This window comes from Nannobrachium achirus (genome assembly GCF_963921795.1).
Source record: "Nannobrachium achirus genome assembly, chromosome: 24".
NCBI classification, from domain to species: Eukaryota; Metazoa; Chordata; class Actinopteri; order Myctophiformes; family Myctophidae; genus Nannobrachium; species Nannobrachium achirus.
In genome coordinates this window covers 30,317,352-30,336,689 of record NC_137831.1, presented here as the reverse complement: position 1 = coordinate 30,336,689, position 19,338 = coordinate 30,317,352, and the positions used below count along the sequence as shown (strand labels likewise).

Genomic DNA, 19,338 nt, shown 5'->3' with positions numbered 1-19,338 from the left:
TATCTTTTTATTTCCTAATCCTAACCTTTAATCACTAGATCTTTCCTTGTTCCACATTTGAGACAAACCTCTCGTCTGTTAAGTGCTTGACCTGTGTGCCTTAACACGCACTCGTTCTCCTGCTAGACCACCAAAATGTGGAAACGCCTTACCGAAGGCCTTAAAGGAGTGCCAATGCCTAACATCCTTAAAAAAAAAAACGCCCTGAAAAACCTCTGACAATATCTACTGCATAGTACTGTGTTCTATCCGTCTGTCATTCAATGTTATATGAGATACTTAAAGGTTTCCTTTGTAAACTGAAAAGCTTACTAGGATCTCCTTTTTTTTAAAAGATTGTTTTTTTTTGGGCTTTTTTGCCTTTATTGGATAGGGACAGTAAACTGACAGGAAATGGGGGAGAGACAGGGAGTGACACGCGGCAAAGGGTCGCTCGGATCGGGAATCGAACCGGTGACACCGACAGGCATTGATGCCGAAATGGCAATGCCTATATGGTATGCGCCTGGTCCACTAGGCCACCTGGCACCCACTAGGATCTCCTTTTAGTTGACCTTGTACCAGTGAACTGTACTGTCATGAAACTTTACTTTTCCAATGCATACTTCTAATAAAGTATTCAATCAATAAATCAAACAAACACATGCCATTATTATTATTGTATTTGGATACAGAGTGCTGCCATTCACGGTGCTTTATTTTGAAGAGCCCCGGAAGCCATGATTGTGTCCATGTTGTGGAAATCCACTGAATCCGGAGGTAGACTGGGATGTTTACTCTCATACGGAAATGACAAATTCGACCGCCGCCGACCGCCGCGGCCGCAGTGTCGCCGTGAAAAAGAGCGGTTCTCTGCGTTTTGAAAGTGGATTCCGAGATAAAGCCGTTTCTTTGCATCAGCAATGAATAGGAGCCTATGGAGATCACATGCTTACCTGGTGCTGACGGCCGAGTCCCCCCCCCCCCCCCACCCCCCCGCCTTGTCACGTTCCTGGGCGAGATTGGCACAAGAAGAGTTAATAGGAACAGCAACGTGTATGCGTACCCGAAAGAGAGCTTAAATTCCAGTGCCGGTTACTCGCCATTGGTAGTAACTCTGAGGACCCGCTAGGGCAGGGGTTTTCAAAGTGGGTGACGGGGCACCCTGGGGTGCCGCGGCGGCTGTCCAGGGGTGCCGCGAGATCATTTGATAATATTTGGATTTTTTTTTGGACACTTGGAAAAATATTTTGTATCATTTTAAACTTGAAGTACAAAGTCATTTTCAGTCAGTTCTAACCAAAATGGCTATTATCTCAATGTTTTCCTCGCAAAACATAATCATTAAAATATCGTCACTGTCAGCAGGCAGAGACCTCTGTCGCACAAAACTAGTGAAAACAGCCCGATCTACAAGCACACAATGTGCTTGTAGATCTGCTGTTTTCACTAGTTTAGTACATTTTATAGATGATAAATATAAAACGAACGGTTTTTGGACATACAAGGCATATCGTCGTTGTCAACGACGATATGCTATAAATATAAGGTGCTGGGAGTGAAAATTATAATGTAAGGGTGCCTCGGATTTCAAAAATATTCATGGGGTGCCCTGAGACAAAAAAGTTTGGGAACCCCTGCGCTAGGGGACAACCCTGTTGAAGACCCCTGGTCTAAAGTTCTCTCTCTCTCTCTCTCTCTCTCTCTCTCTCCCTCTCTCTCTCTTCTCTCTCTCTCTTCTCTCTCTCTCTTTCTCTCTCTCTCTCTCTCTCTCTCTCATCTCTCTCTCTCTCTAGGACCCAGCGTGGGCAGTTTGTTCCACATGGCCGACGACTTGGGCCGCGCCATGGAGTCATTGGTCAGCGTCATGACGGACGAGCAGAGCGCCGAATAGCACGAGGCCCCTGCCCCTTCTGACTCCGCCCCTGCCCCTCCTCTGTCCCCCTCCCCTCCCCCGCCTCTGTACCTACTCGTTGCATGCTTTTTTCTAGTCAAAACAACTGGATCGGACAAAACACCCGTTTACAAAGAGAATATATATATAATGTCTATTTTTGTGAAGGAAGCGCAGTTGCAGCGACGACAGTGAAACAAAACAAAAAAACAACACACACACACACGCACACACACACATTAAAATCAAAAAAGTTCTATAACTTGTAGATTTCAGTAGTTTCTTAAAAAAAAAAGAGAGAGAAAAAGAAATAAGTCCCGGAAGTTGTTTTATTATTAACAGAGCTGATTTTTAAACTTCTATGCAATTGTATAAAAAAAAAAAGCGAGTGAGAGAGAGAGGTTGAAAAAATAAACAAAAGACGTCATGGTGACGACGTAGGGATGGGACAATATGAACATTTCATATCACGATTATTGTGACAAAAGAAATCGAGATTTACGATATTATCGCGATAATCAAAATCTATTATCCTGGGGCGGAACATTTGCCAAAAAATAGCAGATCTACAAGCTCACAACGCTTTGGCGTTGCGATGCGTTGTGAGCTTGTAGATCGGCTATTTCTTGGCAAAGACATTTGATAGAGTTAAAAGTTACCAACTCTAGAGCGTTTAAGTCGTACCGGATATGCAGCTCGGCAAATAAAATGTGAATTGATCCCAGTGCATGACGGAGGACGATATCACGATAAATTAAATCTCCGCGATACGATTATCGTGAGTGGTTTTTTTTTTCATCACGATATACGATGATATCGCTCATCGTCCCAACCCTATGACGACGGTGAAAAAGGTGTGGGCGTTTTGGACGTCGGCCGTGTGTCTGCCATCTGTTTGTGACGGGAGAAAAGAAAAACCCAACAAACGAATACAAAAACAAAAAAAAGATATACACAAAAAAAAAATGCATTTCAGACATTTGTATGGAAAAAGAATGATTGTAAAACCACAAATGGGTGCTTTTTAAAGAGGAAAATATGTCTTTCTATTCACAGAGTATATACTGCTGTCAAAGGCAATGCAGGCATCCTGAATATTTTCAGTGTGTGTTGTGTATGTGTGGATGTGTGGGTGTATGTGTACTGTATGTGTGTGTGTAGGTGCCTAATTTTCACATAACATTACAGCTTTTTTTCCTTATTATTTTGTTGTTGTTGCTTTGGCTGACGAACCTCGGTTTTAATTGAGTTGTCCTTTTATCTATTCGTCCATATGTCCGTCCGACTGTCCGTCCATTCATCCATCCATCCGTACGTACAAGCAGACTGTAGAAGTCAGGGGTCTTCAACAGTGGGTTCCGGGACCCCTGGGGGGGGCGGGCGCCAACGCCGCCAAGTCTTTGTGCAATAGGAGCTCCAACCCTCGCACCATCCCCATTCTGAGGGGAACATAAGGCGATAATAGCTGATCTACAAGCGCAAGGCATTGTCCCTGCTTCGTCTCTCTCTCAGTTAAGGGGGTCCTTGGCCCGCAAAACGTTGAAGACTCCTGGTATAAGTTATACGCCTCCTCAAACAGTTCAAATCGTCTGTGTTCATTTAAATCGCCGCTTTGTGCAAATGGAACCTGTTGGCACTGCAACTTGGTGCTTTCAGACGGAACCAAATGGACCCGTAGTTGCGGGTCTATTTGTTAACTCTGAGTTAAATTGTCACACTGGATTTTTATTTTTATTTTTTTACTGTAAACTTTTAATTTTATTAATATCTTATCAGACTACGGTTTCTGAAGCCTGTGGTCGTGTTCAACACCAGGTGCTTTGTGTTTGTAAGCGGAGGTTAGTTCAGAACTGTCTCGAAGGCCGTAAAGCCAGCGATGTTCAACCTGTGGGCCTGGCATGAGGATGTTGCAAGTGTGTCCCCAAATAATTGGCAACACACAAAAAAATGTTTTATGATAATATAACAGTAATATTATAAAAGTAATGCTACTGATACCGATAAATAAGGAGCACAATTGTTTGGTTGATAACAAGTTACCTACCGTTCTGCATTGGGCTTCGTGACAGTTCACCTCACAGACTAAATTGCCAATCGAACATTCGGCTAACAAATAAAAAAACCTTAAATGTATGGAAAAGTCGGCTTCTGCTTTTTAGCCTCTTCCAAGTCTAAAAACTGTTACGTGTCTGACCCAGGGAACACGTAATAATATACAGTAGAGTACAGGTTCATATCAAGAGTACTGTAAATCGACACGCGAGTTTATCTCCTGTTATTTATTTGAAACCGAGCACTACAGTGTTTAAGAGGCTGCTAGCTGGCTTGAACCTAGAGGTTGTTGTTTGTAGTTTCTTTTTAAAGGACAACTTTAGAACCTCTAACAAGGGTTCATATTTTAGATTGTAATTAAAGAATATAAAAGATGAGTGTTAAAATTATTTCATTTACTTCTTTCTATTGTTTTAAAGATAGTTATTTCAGTGGTTGGGGGCATGCGTACAAGTGGCTAAATATGTCATTTTACACAGAATAAGCCCATTCCCAAGATACAACGCAACCTTTCAATACAACGCAACCTTTCATGGTTGGATATGACTTGTGGGGGCTAGAAGTGTTAATGTAAATAGCAATAAAGAAACTGCTGGCTTATTGTGTCTAAAAAGACATATTTAGCCACTTGTACGCATGCCCCACATTTTAGCACGGTAAATGCGATAAAACAATAGAAGGAAGCAAATGAAAACATTTTAAAACTCTTTTTTTCTTTTCTCTAATTACAATCTAAAATATGAACCCTTGTTGTAAAAAACCAAAGTTGTCCTTTAATTTCTATTTGTATTTAATTTAAATCTATAACCCCGATTTTAAGAGAAACATTTTCTTTTCTTTTCTGACAAAAATCCAGTAAATGCAAGCTCTACCTCATTTGAAATTCTGGAGGTCCCACCATTTATGAGGCGACGGCTACTCTACTGTACGTTATATTCCTTGTTGGTACTCCTGGTTGCATTGCTAATACCGGAGGAGGGGTGTTGAATGCCCTCGTTCGGTCCCTCCATTTTAATGCGCCGAAACCTAATTGATGCTTCGTCCGCGGAGAACAGCAGACCTGCAAGCTCACAGCGCCTTTGTGTCCGCAACGCGCTGTGAGCTTGTAGATCTGCTATTCCCAGCCGCCTTCGGAGCGTCGTGGCATGAACTAGGCTTAGGCATTAGGGGCCCTATTTTCGTCCTTGCCATACCCATTATCCGTAAACTCTTTCGGCATTTTTTGCTATTTTGAAAATATTTTTTTATATTTCAAATAGCTGATCTAGAAGCACACAATGTTTCGATGTTGATCGGGTTATTAAAGTGTCATTAAAGTGTTTTCCAAAATAGTAAAAAAAAAAAGGCAAATAAGTTTAGGGATTAGGGGTAAGGCATGGACGAAAATATAAGGCTCTTCTGTCGGAGACCACCAGTCTGAATGTCCACTCATAATAATAACAACACACTGCAGGGTTAGGTGCTCTGTACCGCGTTTTATATGAATGATTAGATACAAAAAATGATGGTGTCTTGTTTCGTCGCTGTCGGGCGGAAACCGTTGCTTTTCCGAAACGGAAAAGAAGAATCCGTGTTCCAGGGGATCCGTTTTTTAGTGGATTGCTTTTGTTACGTCGTCACAAGCTCTTCAGAAAGTCGTAAACAACTTTCAAACGGTTCACAATTCTTCTAAACATGTAAAAGGCAATGAAAATAGCAAATCTAGCGATCGATTTGAACTACCTTTGCATGGCACAGTCATACAACAAAGTATAACATGGGGCATTCATTTATGAACAATGGAAGATGGAGAAACAAGGTTTCTGCCCCACTGTGACTGTACATAATATATACAGTATAGTGCTGTCGGACAGAAACCTTTATTTTATTTTATTATTATTATTGTAAAGACCCTACTTGATCACACTACAGCGTCACGCGAATGCATCAAATGTAGCTTGAATCGCAGTGCGAAGCAGCGTTTTTTTTTTTTTTTCCCTGCTACTTTTTCAAATTGAATCCTGAAGAATACCAGTTTTGGACATAACAAGGTTTCCTCCCGACAGAGACGATAATGCTACATGAGTCAGCGTGCACTACTGTCATACCTGGGACATACTGTAACTACTACTTGTTTTCTCTTAGAGAGGGATTGTCATAGAGGTGTGTGTGTGTGTGTTTTGACTTATCGTCTTCCATTCAGTTTTCTTTCTTTTTTTTTTTTGTGCAGTGTGAGCTGTCGGTAGCGTGTGACTAAATAGGAGCCAGACATTATTCGAACGTGTAACCACTTTGACGAGGTGGGGGAGACGTTCTTAGTGGAGTGTTCCCGCAGTTTGAGCAGGGAGGGTTTAAGGACTCTATGCACAGAAGCCATTTTGGCTAGAAGTTGGATGGTCTTCTCGCTTCCTTCAGAGGTGTTACCAATAATACTAATGAAGGCTCTGTTCCATTCTGCTCAAACAGAGTCAGGGTGCTGATATTGTGCATGTTGGCTCACTAGAAACACTCTGCTACACCAGTGGGTCTCAAAGTGTGGCCCAGGGATCCTCGTGTTTCCTTGGGGGTTTCAAATGACCCCTTAAAAGGTGTTACTCTGAGAGTGTTCAAATGGAACCAAATGCAGGCGTAAAAGGTTTGAGAACCACTGTGCAACATGAAATGGAACAGAGCCTTCATTAGTATCATTGGTAACACCTTTTGAAGGAAGTGAGAAGACCATCCAACTTCTCTCCAAAATGGCTGCTGTGCATAGGGCCTATTGTTATTATTTTTTTGTGTGTTGATACCATACACTGAATTTTTTTTGATTGACTTTTACTTAACGTTTTTGTTTTGTTTGTTTCATCCGCCCATCGTTGTTATTTTTTTCTTCTCCTTCTCAATAACGCGTCGAACTTTCACAACATATCAGATTCCACCAAATATATGCCTTACTACTGTATTATAAAATGCTTTACTGTGTATCAATAAAGCACGCAGTTATGTTGAATCCTGCTGATTCATGTGTCCTTTGTTGTTCCGGCTGCCGGGATAGGTTTTGTTTAGTTATTTATTTGTATGTTTTTTTTAAGCCATGCTAGCCGCTCCAATACGCGACTTTGGGTGTGTTTATGGGTGTGTTCGTAAATGCGCACTCAACACACATGTTGTCGCTCGTTTATTCGGTGCACTTGGTGCGTTGTCGTTCGGAAATCCAGTGCGTGGCGTGCTGAGTGCATGCACTCACCGACCCTACTCAGAAGATGGGGTTTGGCAGTGTGGTGCGGTGTTTTGATTGGTTGGTTTTCATGGCGGTGTCTCGCACCTCTCTGCGGTGAACAGTGGCGTAGGAAATGATAACAATATGCACTATTGCTGCTTTATTGGTCCTTTGGGCTTTATTGTTGCACACGCATCAACGTGTAAACTAGGTAGGCCAATATTATGAATTTAATTACCTATCAATAGCAACGCTGCGTTAGCAACTGCTGCTTTTAAGAAAGTTTTCAGACTGAAAAAGCACACAGTTGCCTCTTATCTGGTCGTTCGTAAATAGGCCACACTGAATGCACTCTCAACGTCACCGCATTTCCGAACGCACCCTATATGTACGTCCCTCTCTGTGAATGTAAATCGAGGATAAGCGTGTGGCATTTTTCCAATCCTATTTCCTGTTGTGGTTGTATATGGAACATAAGTATTTGGCTCCTTATTTGATGCTTCAAGTAGATCTAATTAATTTACCGAATGTCTGTCTGTCCGTCCGTCTGATATCTGTCTGTGCTCTGGACACGGCCAGTGCCCAAATTTGGAGATGTCCGACCTCACTGATACCGCTGCCATGGTAACAACTGCGGGTTGAAACGGTGACCAAATTTGGAGGCGACCGACATCACTGATACGTCGTGGATCCTCAGCATTACTTCCGAGACTCCTACTACATTCAATCCCTCATATACGGTGCACACCCCAACGCAAGGATAATGATTTGCACATTGGTCAAGCATATATATATACTGTAGTGTATAAATAGGCCTATATACTGTATATAATATAAATAAGTTCAGGAACAGTATGTTCTAGTGTTAAGTGACCACCACTCACTTCACACAGGTGTGATTCCTTTTTGAAGCGGTGAAAGCCGCTTCCAAGGAGTGGCTTTGTGTGTCCCGTACATATCCATATATGGTCATTCCAGTCCAGACTCCAGAGTGAACAGGTTTTATCTGTCCCGTACATCCAGAATATGTGTCCCGTCCGTCCCGGTCTGATGATTGGATGATTAAAATGTCCAATGAGACCATACTTTGAAGCTTCACACAATTCTTTTTTGCCAGACCCATGAAATGGGTAGGCCTACATAAGCAAATGTCGGTCCGGGTTTTCTATATAAAGGGTATATATGATGATGACATGATGATGACATGCCTACAAAAGGCATGATGTCATAAATGATGATGACAGACAGGGGGTCTGGCACAACCAGGTTGACCTGGTCTAGTTTTTTTAAATATGTGTGTCCCGTGCGTCCAGAATTGAGGATTGGTCAAGCTTCACATGACAAGTCGGCCCTCCAGATAAAATCATTCATTCATTCAGGATTCATAAAAATATAGAACTAAAGCACATAGAAAGTATAGATCTAGAACACAGAAGAATGTATAGATCTAGAACACAGAGTTCATAGCTCTAACACATAGAATAAAATCTCACCGCTTCACTTCGAACCGAGGTTCGATTTTTAAACTTTAAATCAGTTTTGGATATGTAAATAAGGTGATTGTTACATGTTAAATGCAATTACAATACAACTGGTATACCGGTAGCCCATTAAGGACTGATAAATACAATATGAATGTTGACTATTTAACTTAGAAAAGATGTGTTGTTGCCTTACCCCTCACACCTACTGTAGCATTTTTATCTTTTTATTGTTTACAATTTTGGAAAAAGATAGCCGATCTACAAGCTCACAACGCAGTGTTGATTTTGACCGCAAATTCTTTTTTGAAGCGGTGAAAGCCGCTTCCAAGGAGTGGCTTTGTCTGTCCCGTACATGTTTTTTTTTGAGGATTCCCATAGATTCCCAAGGAGTGGCTTTGTCTGTCTCGTACATGTCCCTTGCATGCAGAATTGAGGATTGGTCAAGCTTCACATGACATTTTGGCCCTCCAGACAAAATCATTCATTCATTCAGAATTCATAAAAATATAGAACTAAAAGCACATAGAAAGTATAAATCTTCATAGAAAGTATAGATCTAGAACACAGAATGTATAGATCTAGAACACAGATTTCATAGCTCTAGAACACATAGAATAAAAATTCACCGCTTCACTTCGAACCGAGGTTTGATTTTTAGTTTTAGTCAGTCTTTTGAATACATTTCCATTTTGTTTTAGTCACATTTTTGTCATCTGGAATGTTTTAGGTTTAAGTCTAGTTTTAGTCGACTAAATAAAAGATTTTAGTCCACAAAATCTACAGTTGACAAAAAGCCATCAAGGCATTATAACATTTGTTTTAAATGTTTATAAGTATGCAGAGCAACGTATAACAAGGTTTATGAAGTAGCCTAATATAGCTTAATATAACGTATAAGTACCGGTCATGATGCATTATAAGCACAATGAAACTTCACATAATTACCAGGTAACACTTTGAATAAAGGTCGGGGCTGTAATGCATTATAATCACATTTCTAATGCATTATAACCTGCTTCATAACACTTGTTATAAATGTTTTTAACTATGCATAACAACTTATAACAAAGACACTTTATAACTAAGTTGAGGTAGTAAAAAAGCACTGTTCCACTGAGCTTATAATGCAGTATGACCAGCACTTAATGAGATGTTATAAGTTGTCATACATACATGATTATAAACATTTATAACGACTCACACATAGTGGATTTTAAATGTGATTATAATGCATTGACACAACATTTAAGTAAAGTGTTACCGTTCCAGGTAAGGTGTGGCCTGTGGGCGGTGGGAGGTGAAAGTTGAACGTGCAAAGCATTGAAAGCAGCCAGGTAAGCTGCCATTGTTACAGGTAGGGTGTATGTGTGGGGGTGAGGCACATAGATATAAAGAGCTAGATACTCAGTACTCCGTTCATTGGAGTGACCTGTAAAGAGGGGAAGGCGGAAGTCACGCCGCTCAAAGTGACTAATGGCCAATCACAGCGTGTCTTTTCCGGGACTGTTCAATTCAAAGGAGCTTTATTGGCATGAGGAAACAAACGTTTACCCTGCCAAAGCAAGTGCCCCTTTGAAAGCGGGAGTCCCGCCTCTGATTGGCCTACCGAACGTCCCCTTCTGTGACGAACGCGGAAACGTGCTTCAGAATTACGGAAGCTTGCCTTAAAAACAGCCTTCCCTTTATTACAGACGCCCAAGAGCCAGAGGAGCTGTCTATGGTGAAGTGGACCTTGAATGTGCAGGCAGGTCAAAAAGCTAGTGTAGCAGCGCTCCACCTCGACTACACTTGCGGCGTCTGTCTGTGGTGGGAACACAGATACGCCCATATACGGACTGGACGTGTCGACACGGCGCATTGTCCAACGCAATAATGCGGAGAACACAGCCCGATTATAAACACAGGCACAACGCCAACGCAAATCGTCACACCACATGCCCATGTATGGAGACGTCACCATTATTGTTCAAATCATTGTAGTTAGGCAACGGGCCATGACATGGGTGGTGTCCAGTTAATTTGTAAAAACGTGGTCGCACGGGCCATTAGTCAACACAGCTTGCAGCATGGCGTCCACTATCATGAATTCTCCACATTCTGCTAAAGGAAAGGCAGCGGACGGCGGTCTCAAAGCGACGGTCATGACCTTGGAGCCTGACACCGCTGAGGGACTCCACAACTTTGCTGCGCCAGGCACCATGCCCTCCACCAGCCCTATGATGGCCCGGGCGTCAGAGGTCGCGCTTCAGGCTACAGTTCCAGGCCACCCCAACCTCGGCACCGACACAGCTAATCGGAACAGTCCCTTACCGCGTGGACAGCTCGACGGCGTCGCCTCCTCAGACTCCACCGTGGACGTTCTCTATCGGCTCGGTACGACCCAGGACCCTGGCACCAAAGACAGGATTCGCTCACTGCTGCAGTGGCTCCGCGACGTGAGCAGGGGCTCGCGCTCCGCCGAAGGCCGCTCTCCCTCGGCGGGCGGGGCTTCAGCCTCGTGCTGTTTTGGGGAGTATGGAAACCTCGAGTCTTCGCCCCCTCACCTCCATTGTGTTGCGGCCATCTTGTGGCACAGCTATGAGCTGCCTGTCGACTATGACCTCCCTGCGCTGCTGGACAGGGAGCTCTTTGAGCTGCTCTACAACTGGTCCGTGTCTCTGCCCTGCAACGTGGCGATGAAAGCGGCTGTGGACGGCCTGCTGTGTTCCATCTGCCACATCAACCCAGATCATTTCTCCCTGCTCATGTCCTGTATGGGCATTGTGGTGCCCGGCGGCAAGAAGCAGCGCAACGCCAACCGCAATAATCACTCAGAGCATCATGGACCCCTGATCAATTTGTCACAGTCACAGCTGGCTACCCTTGCGGCAGCTTCACAGTCGCCAGGAGGCGTTAAGCAGCTGTTAGACTCCGGCTTCCCCTCCCTGCTGGTGCGGAGCTTGTACCAGTTCTGCTGTGGCCTCCTAGCCAGTGCCAAACTGCCTCTGCCCGCAGTCGCCACCTCCCGGGTTGAGGCACCCAGCCAACCACTTCTGTCGGCAAAGCTGGCCGTTCCAATGCTGTGCTTCCTGACAGAAGTGGGGAATGGTCACGCCCTGAAAGAATGGTTAGAATGGTTAGGAGGGCCGGAGGTCAGCCCGCTGTGGTCAGCCTTGCTCTTCCTGCTGTGCCATTCCAGTGCCAACGCAGCCAGTGCCTGTAAGAGCGGCGCGACGACGGGCCTGGCTAGTGGTCTCACCACTCAGCAGAGGACCGCTCTGGAGAACGCCACGGTGGCCTTCTTCCGGCAGTGCATCTCCTGCCACCCCAACAACCAGCGGCTTATGGCAAAGCTGCTGTGTGAGCTCTACCAACCGCCATCCCAGCAAGGGAATGTGCCCGAGTCTGGACACCTATCTGGCTTCATCCGCCAGCTTTTCTCGCAGCTCATGTTGGATGAGGAGAAAATCACGGTCTCTGTCCAGTCCGCCTGCCCGCTGTATCAGGGATGCAAGGACAAAGACGCCACCAGCCATGTAATTCAGCACCCCATGTATGGAGCAGGCGACGGGTACCGCACCCTCCATCTGCCCATCTCCGCCACACTGGCCGAGGTCCTAGACCAGGTGTCAGACAGAGCAAGCATTACAGCCACGGTGATCAACGAGCAGAGGGGAGAAATGAAAAACACAAAGAAAAGGGGGAGGAAGAACAAGAAAGACAAGGGAAATATGAAAGCCGACCGTTGTTTCCAAGAAGGCTACAGCACTGCCGTGGCCTCCGGCTCAACGTCCCAGTCTAAACATGTCCTATCCACACCTCGGCCGGGACAAGTCATGAAGAAGCAGTCAGTTGGTCAGATGACCTCTTCGCCTGGTGTTTTCTGCCTCTACCACAAACTCCTTCCAGGTCATCCCCTCCCAGTGGATCTGACGCTGGCCCAGCTGCTGACCGTCCTGTACAGCCGCAAGCTGCCCCCGGTTTACCGTTCCATTGACCTGACGGTCAAGCTGGAGCCGGTCGGCAAGGGCCCAGACGAGTCTCTGCTGCAGGCCGGTCCCATCGAGTCACCGATGCAGGTGTTTGCCAGCGTGGGTGAAAACATAATACCGTTCCACCTGCTGCGGGCACTGTTCAGCAGCACTCCCTTGGCCACAGGAGACGACGCGGAGCTGCGAGGTAAGGCCCTCGAGGCCGGTGCCGTCCATCTCATCCTGTCCCGCCTCTCGGCCGTCAGCCACCACTCGCTTCTCTTCCCGAGCGCGAGGGCCAGCGGCCCGGATTCCCGGGTGCTTCCCACTGCCGGGAAGCAAAAGCTGTACTGGGCCAAGGGAACAGGCTTCAATTCCGGGTCCACGGCCTCCGTTTGGAACATGGAGCAGGCTCTGACCAAGCAGCGCCTGGAAGAGGAGCATGTCAGCTGCCTATTGCGGGTGCTGGCCAGCTACATCAACCCGGCAGGATCTGAGGGTGGCCATGGGGGCCAGGGTAAGTGGCGGCGCAGACTGGCCCTCGAGGCTGGGTGAGGTGCTCAGCCGGTCCTGCCTCGTCCCGGTCATGACCTCCTACCTCCGCAACGACTCCGTGATGGACATGGCACTCCACGTGCCCCTGTATCGGGCACTGCTGGAGCTACTGCGGGCCATCTCTACCTGCGCAGCCCTGGTACCTCTACTGCTGCCCCTGTCTGGGGAGGAGTGCTCCGGGGGACAGACCTCCATGAGCATGCTGCTGGCCACGATGAGGAACTGCTTTAACATGTACACCAACCGCCTCCATTCCAGCAAACGAACAGACACGCTGAGATTCGCATCTTGTGGCACGCACCAGGGCAAGAGCAGAGGTGCGGGGAAGGCGGATAGTCCAGACGCGGAGCCTGACGACTTGACACTGCTGGTGTCGGACATCCACAGAACAGCCGAGATGGTCTGCGCTGTTACCACCAACCAGGATATGAAGCAGGTGGAGTGCTCAAAGCAGGCGCCCAAATCCCTGTCGGTCCTACGCTCCTCAGAGAGGTACGTTGCTGCCACGAAGAAGCTCCAGTTCGACGTTGTTGAAATGATCTCTGAGGGCGATGATGGGAAGTTGGTCTTCCACGTCAACTACCATTACAAGCCTCAAGTGACCGATACCAATGCCAGTTATGCCAATAGCGCTGCTCGTGCCCGCCGCCTGGCACAGGAGGCCGTCACTCTCTCCACCTCTCTGCCCCTCTCCTCCTCCTCCAGCGTGTTTGTCCGATGCGACGTGGAACGGTTGGACATCATGAAGGTTCTCATCACAGGCCCACCCGACTCTCCGTACGCCAACGGCTGCTTTGAGTTTGACGTGCACTTCCCCCAGGATTATCCCAACTCCCCTCCACTGGTCACCCTGCAGACCACCGGGGGACAAACCGTGCGCTTCAACCCTAACCTCTACAACAACGGATATGTGTGTTTGAGTATCCTCAACACTTGGTCGGGGAGACCAGAAGAGAGGTGGAACCCGCGGACATCCACCCTCCTACAGGTGCTGGTGTCTTTGCAGTCTCTGATCCTGGTGCCCGAGCCGTACTTCAACGAGCCGGGTTACGAGGGCACGCGCGGCACCCCCAACGGCACCGCAAACTCACGCCAGTACAACGCCAACATCCGGCAGGCCACCGTCAAGTTGGCCATGCTGGAGCAGATGCGCAATCCCTCCCCGTGTTTCAAAGAGGTGATACACAGGCACTTTTACCTGAAACAGGCAGAGATCGTGGCACAGTGTGAGGAGTGGATCGCAGACGGCGGCACCGCTGCGCTCAAGAGCCACACAGTCCAACTACGGGACAGACTTCGTACGCTGCGCTGCCCCGACGGTCTGAGCTCCAGTGAGGGGTTCTCAGAGACGAGACCACACCCAGTGTGAAGTGAGTGGTGCTTTTTTATGAGTTTGTTTCATTAAGCGCCCAGTGTATAATATCTACATACAAACAGACAAAGCCAAATGCTCAAAAACTGCACAAAAATTAATGAATCTCTGATAAAAAAAAATCGACATATTGTCATCCAAATATGAGTTCAGTGGATCTGAGGTTATGAATTCATAAAAAAAAAAAATGATGACAAGTATTCGGTGACTGAATACTTTTAGCAGATTAGCCGCTGACAGCGGCCCCTGCCTTTGGTGTGGTGGAGATAATGACTAACTTGTGTCTCTACCCACTCATCTAAGACTGCCCTTATGTGTGCCAGACAACTTATGGCCATAATAGGGCATAGCAGTGGGTGTGGTTTACTGGTGCCACTAAGAAATCGTCCATAAATTTGTCCTATAGACTTTTACAACAAATATTTATATAAATTATTTTAATTAGAGTCAAGCCATCCAGGATCCTGGTGAATCATGGCCATAAAACCTTTGATTCTGTGAAAATAAAAAATAAATAAAAAGAATAACAGCTAAACAAAGAGTATTTACTAAATGTACTATATATATCATATAATTAAATATTCAAATGTTTCTTTTCACAGAATCAAAAAGGTTCATGGTATGATTCACCAGTATCGTGGATGGCTTGATTCTAGGCTTAAAATAATTGAAATACTGTAAATGTTTTTGTAAAAATCTATGGGGAAAAATGAATGTTAGATTTTGTCAGTGGTCCCAGTAAACCACTCCAGATCAGAAAAGGAAAATAAACAGGCCAATCAATAACTTTTTTTTCACCCCCTTATCGACGTTGTGGAGCTTGTCGATTGGCTATTTTCAGCAAAGGCTTTCCCCACAATAGTAGAAAACAGAAAAGACACTAGTATAGAGTCCTGGTGCAGTGGTGCACTCCGCTCAACCATACAGGGTTTAAGTGGTTGAGGAGTTCTGTGTTGGACTGCTCAGGCCTGGCCTGGCACCAGCAGTGTATCCAAGAGGGGGCGAACATAACGCCAAATATTCAAAGTAAAAAGAACAAACAAAGGAAAACATTTGCAGCTACACTGGAACACTGTGCCCAGTGTCAGAAAGAAATATAGATGAGTGCAAATACTATCCACAGAGGGACACAAAACTATTGATTTTATTAACAACAAAACAAACTAAACAAAATCAAAGCACCTAATACACGGACGTCTGATATTTTCGTTAAGCGGTTCAATGCTTAACCATTATTTTATGCTTTAGCTATAAAAAAAGATATATATTAAAAAAAATGCAATTCTTTGAATATGTTTACCCGATTTTGTCTTCTAAATCCTTCTTCTAAACCAGTGTTTTCAAAAAAAAAAAAAGTCTGTAGAAATCTACAGTATTGACTTGATTATGCGTAGTTCAGTGTGGTATCAAGCACCGAAAATAGCCGACCTCACCGACCTCCAAGCGGTGCGAGCTTGGAGGTCTGCTATTTTCAATATTTTAACCAAAAGGCCCTTTTAGAAATGTCAGCCCCTGCCTCTCTAACATTCTCTGCACGTCCCTGATGGGGACTACGAATGGAAATGAGGATTCTTGCTACACTTTACACTGCATTTTGTATGTAATGTTCATCAATATGCACTGTTCTGTCCAAATAAACCCATACGCAAATGACGGGGGATTTCTCTGATTGGGGGGAAATAAAACACCTTGTAAAAATGAAACCAAATGGACCCGTAAGGTGTTAAATTATTGTTAAACATCTGCATTACTTAATTGCGGATGTCTACACAATTACAGAATGTAGATGATATTTTGACCAATGTTTGCCTGTTACGTATCTCTCCTATGGTAGGCCTACCACCAGGGGCGTCACACCACATTCTGGGCCCTGGGTACAAGGATTCACTGTGGACCCCCATGAATGTTAACTATTGAAAAATAGCAGATATACAAGCTCACAGCGCGGCACCGAGTGCCGCGCTGCGAGCTTGTAAATCTGCTATTTTTGAAAAATTGTGAAAATGTGTGCAAGAAACAGTGCGACGATTCGTAAGGATCAAAGCGAGTTCAGGAGGCGGTCCCAAGGGAGCGCGCGCGGAGGGGGGTGGGTCACTAGGTCCTGCCCCCCCCCTTACCCATAGTTCTTAGGGAAGTCAGATGGTGGGACTCAGTCTTGTTGCATAGCACTGCCCCGCCACCACCCCAGCGCCACCTTCAGGTTCTGCCTTAGATCCCCCTCGGGGGGTATCGGGCCAGGGCTCGCTGTAATTAGATTATGCCCTCGATGCTCATGGTAACATGAGGATCGTGGGTTCAGCGAGCCATGGCCCGAGGCAGAACCCCATGCCAAACCATGCTAACTTAGGCTATAGATTCTATGCTGTCTTATAGTAGAGCTAAGGTAGGCTGCCAATACTATGCGCTTAGATATAGGCTTAGATTCTATGCTGTCTCTATAGTAGGGTGCTCAATATGCCATGCTGTGTGATGCTTGCTTTCTGCTTCATTCTGGTCAATAAAGTATATCTTAACCCAAGTGATCGTCTCCTGAACTATGTTTCCATGTCAGTGATGCTCAAACTTTTTCATGTCAAGGACCCCCAAAATGATATGAATTTGGCCACGGACCCGCATCTCAAAATATTTAGTTCCAGGGACCCCCCCGGAAGCAAAATTTGAGTTACAAATGTTCGCTTAAAAAATACATATTCAAAGATTTGCACACATTTTCACGACTTTTGAAAAATAGCAGATCTACAAGCTCGCAGCGCGGCACTCGGTGCCGCGCTGTGAGCTTGTATATCTGCTATTTTTCAATAGATAAAGTTACTAGGGCCCCTCCACCTTGGGCCCCGGTAACTCAGTCCCACTTTCCTACCCCTTGTGACGCCCCTGCCTACCACTACCACAACTCCATGGCCAAAATCGTATCCAGTGATAACATATTCTAATTCCTACGTCTGAATGTGGCTAAATATCATCAAATGGTGGTCTGTGGCTCAAATGCTGAATATATACTGTAATGTCCCTTATATGAAAACGTTAGAAAACACTGGCTGCTAATAGAGCAGTGGTCTTCCATGTTTTTCAAGCCATCAAGCAGGGACCCCCCACTACATAATGTATTGGCTTCATGTTAAATGTGTGTTTTCAGACATGTAACCACTTTACTTTGTAAACCTCTTGTAAAAGGCTTTGGGCTGAGTTGGACATGGCAGTGATAACTAAGTTTGTGTGTGTGTGTGTGTGTGTGTGTGTGTGTGTGTGTGTGTGTGTGTGTGTGTGTGTGTGTGTGTGTGTGTGTGTGTGTGTGTGTGTGTGTGTGTGTGTGTGTGTGTGTGTGTGTGTGTGTGCGTGTGCGTGTGCGCACGCGCGTACACACTCGTTCGCTCGCTCGCTCGCGCGTCCTGGGCATGACGTTAAACTGCTCCGTTGTAACGAAACCATCGTCAATGTAGTAGGTGCAGTGGATGCATCAATTTCTGTGGACTATGTAGCTTGCATACAAGAAGGCACTATTCACTGTTGGAATCTACAGTATACCAACAGCCCATGCTACCTGATGGCCTCTCCCTCCGGGAAGAGAGGCAATAGACCCTGCTGCCTTCCAGTGGTATGTCCGTCCGCTGTCGTATTAGCAAGGGGTGGACTTCCAGCTCCAGACCCACAAGAACAAAGAGCACTTTAACACCAAGCAGCAGTACAAGAATAAGAACCTTGTTTCCTCTGGTGATCCAGCCTATAGGACAGGGTTCCCCAATAGGCGGCCCGCGGGCCATTTGCGGCCCGCGGGGGGATACTGTCTGGCCCACACCAACCCCAGTAATAATGGTGGTATAAGAGCAGCAACAACACTAGTATATTGTCCGTGTCGGGTGGAAATCTCGTATCTCCAAATTTGTACGTTCTTTCGCAAATCATACAAGGCCGTCGCACAAAAGTAGTGAAAACAGCAGATCTACAAGCACAACGCCTCGCACCGCGAGGCGTTGTGTGCTTGTAGATCGGCTGTTTTCACTAGTTTAAATCATTTTTAAAATGATAAATTCAAAACGAATGGTTTTGGACATACAAGATTTTCACCCGACAACGACGAAAACTGTCACTGGAGTAGCGGGAATGCCACCATCGCCCCCCTGCAATGTTGTGGCCCTCGGCTTGGTACCCTAGACACAATTCGGCCCTTGGGGAAAACTAATTGGAGAACCCTGCTATAGGACATACCCACGGACTGGTTGTTGGAAGGTTTCGACAACTTGGGATGCCCCGAAAGGCTGGCAAAGTATTGTGCCGTCTCTGCTGCCATTATACCTTATGGTGGAGCCACCGCCACTTGGAGTGCTGAGTGACATGTGTGTCGTATGATGAGGACATATCCATGAGTTTGTGAATGTAGCCTTTACTGCACAATTGGAGTTGACCAGGACACTGCCAGTACAACACTCTCTATAGATAGACTAAGCCACAGAAGACAAGTTGCTGCCTGCCGCTACGGTCCTGTACAAAATGGACCCCCCCACCGCACTTCCCCAGGGACCTCCAGGATATTATGCTCCCTCCACCAAAGGTCAGACGGCAAACCACCCGTCTTTGCACAGCCACGTCAGAACATGCTCTCAGCCTCCCAGGTTCCAATACACAATAATCAAATGGTACATGGTACTGTACCACAGAATATCTGTGTTAATGTTGACACAAAACTTCAATCAATTTCAAACTCAACAAGCAGGCTATTTTTCTTTGAAACTAAAATGACAAATGTGTTTCAATATGAATATCAACATCAGCCTCAACAGTTACTTTTCTTAAAAAATGACAAATTAATCCGTTTTGAACAAGCACATAAAGCACTTGATATAATATAGAAAAACATTGTGTCTGTAGCCTAC

The 19,338-nt window shown here is 45.7% G+C and overlaps 1 protein-coding gene across 1 annotated transcript in view; it reads left to right on the top strand.

Moving 5' to 3' along the window:
- LOC308280209 (dystrophin-like) overlaps nt 1-1,873 on the top strand; it is a gene marked incomplete at both ends in the record, with an annotated part of 562,770 nt that extends 560,897 nt beyond the window's left edge. Inside the window, 1 exon segment of the mRNA XM_080720472.1 lies at nt 1,776-1,873. Coding sequence (XP_080576598.1) covers nt 1,776-1,873 — 98 coding nt within the window.
- Nucleotides 1,874-19,338: the final 17,465 nt, after the last annotated feature.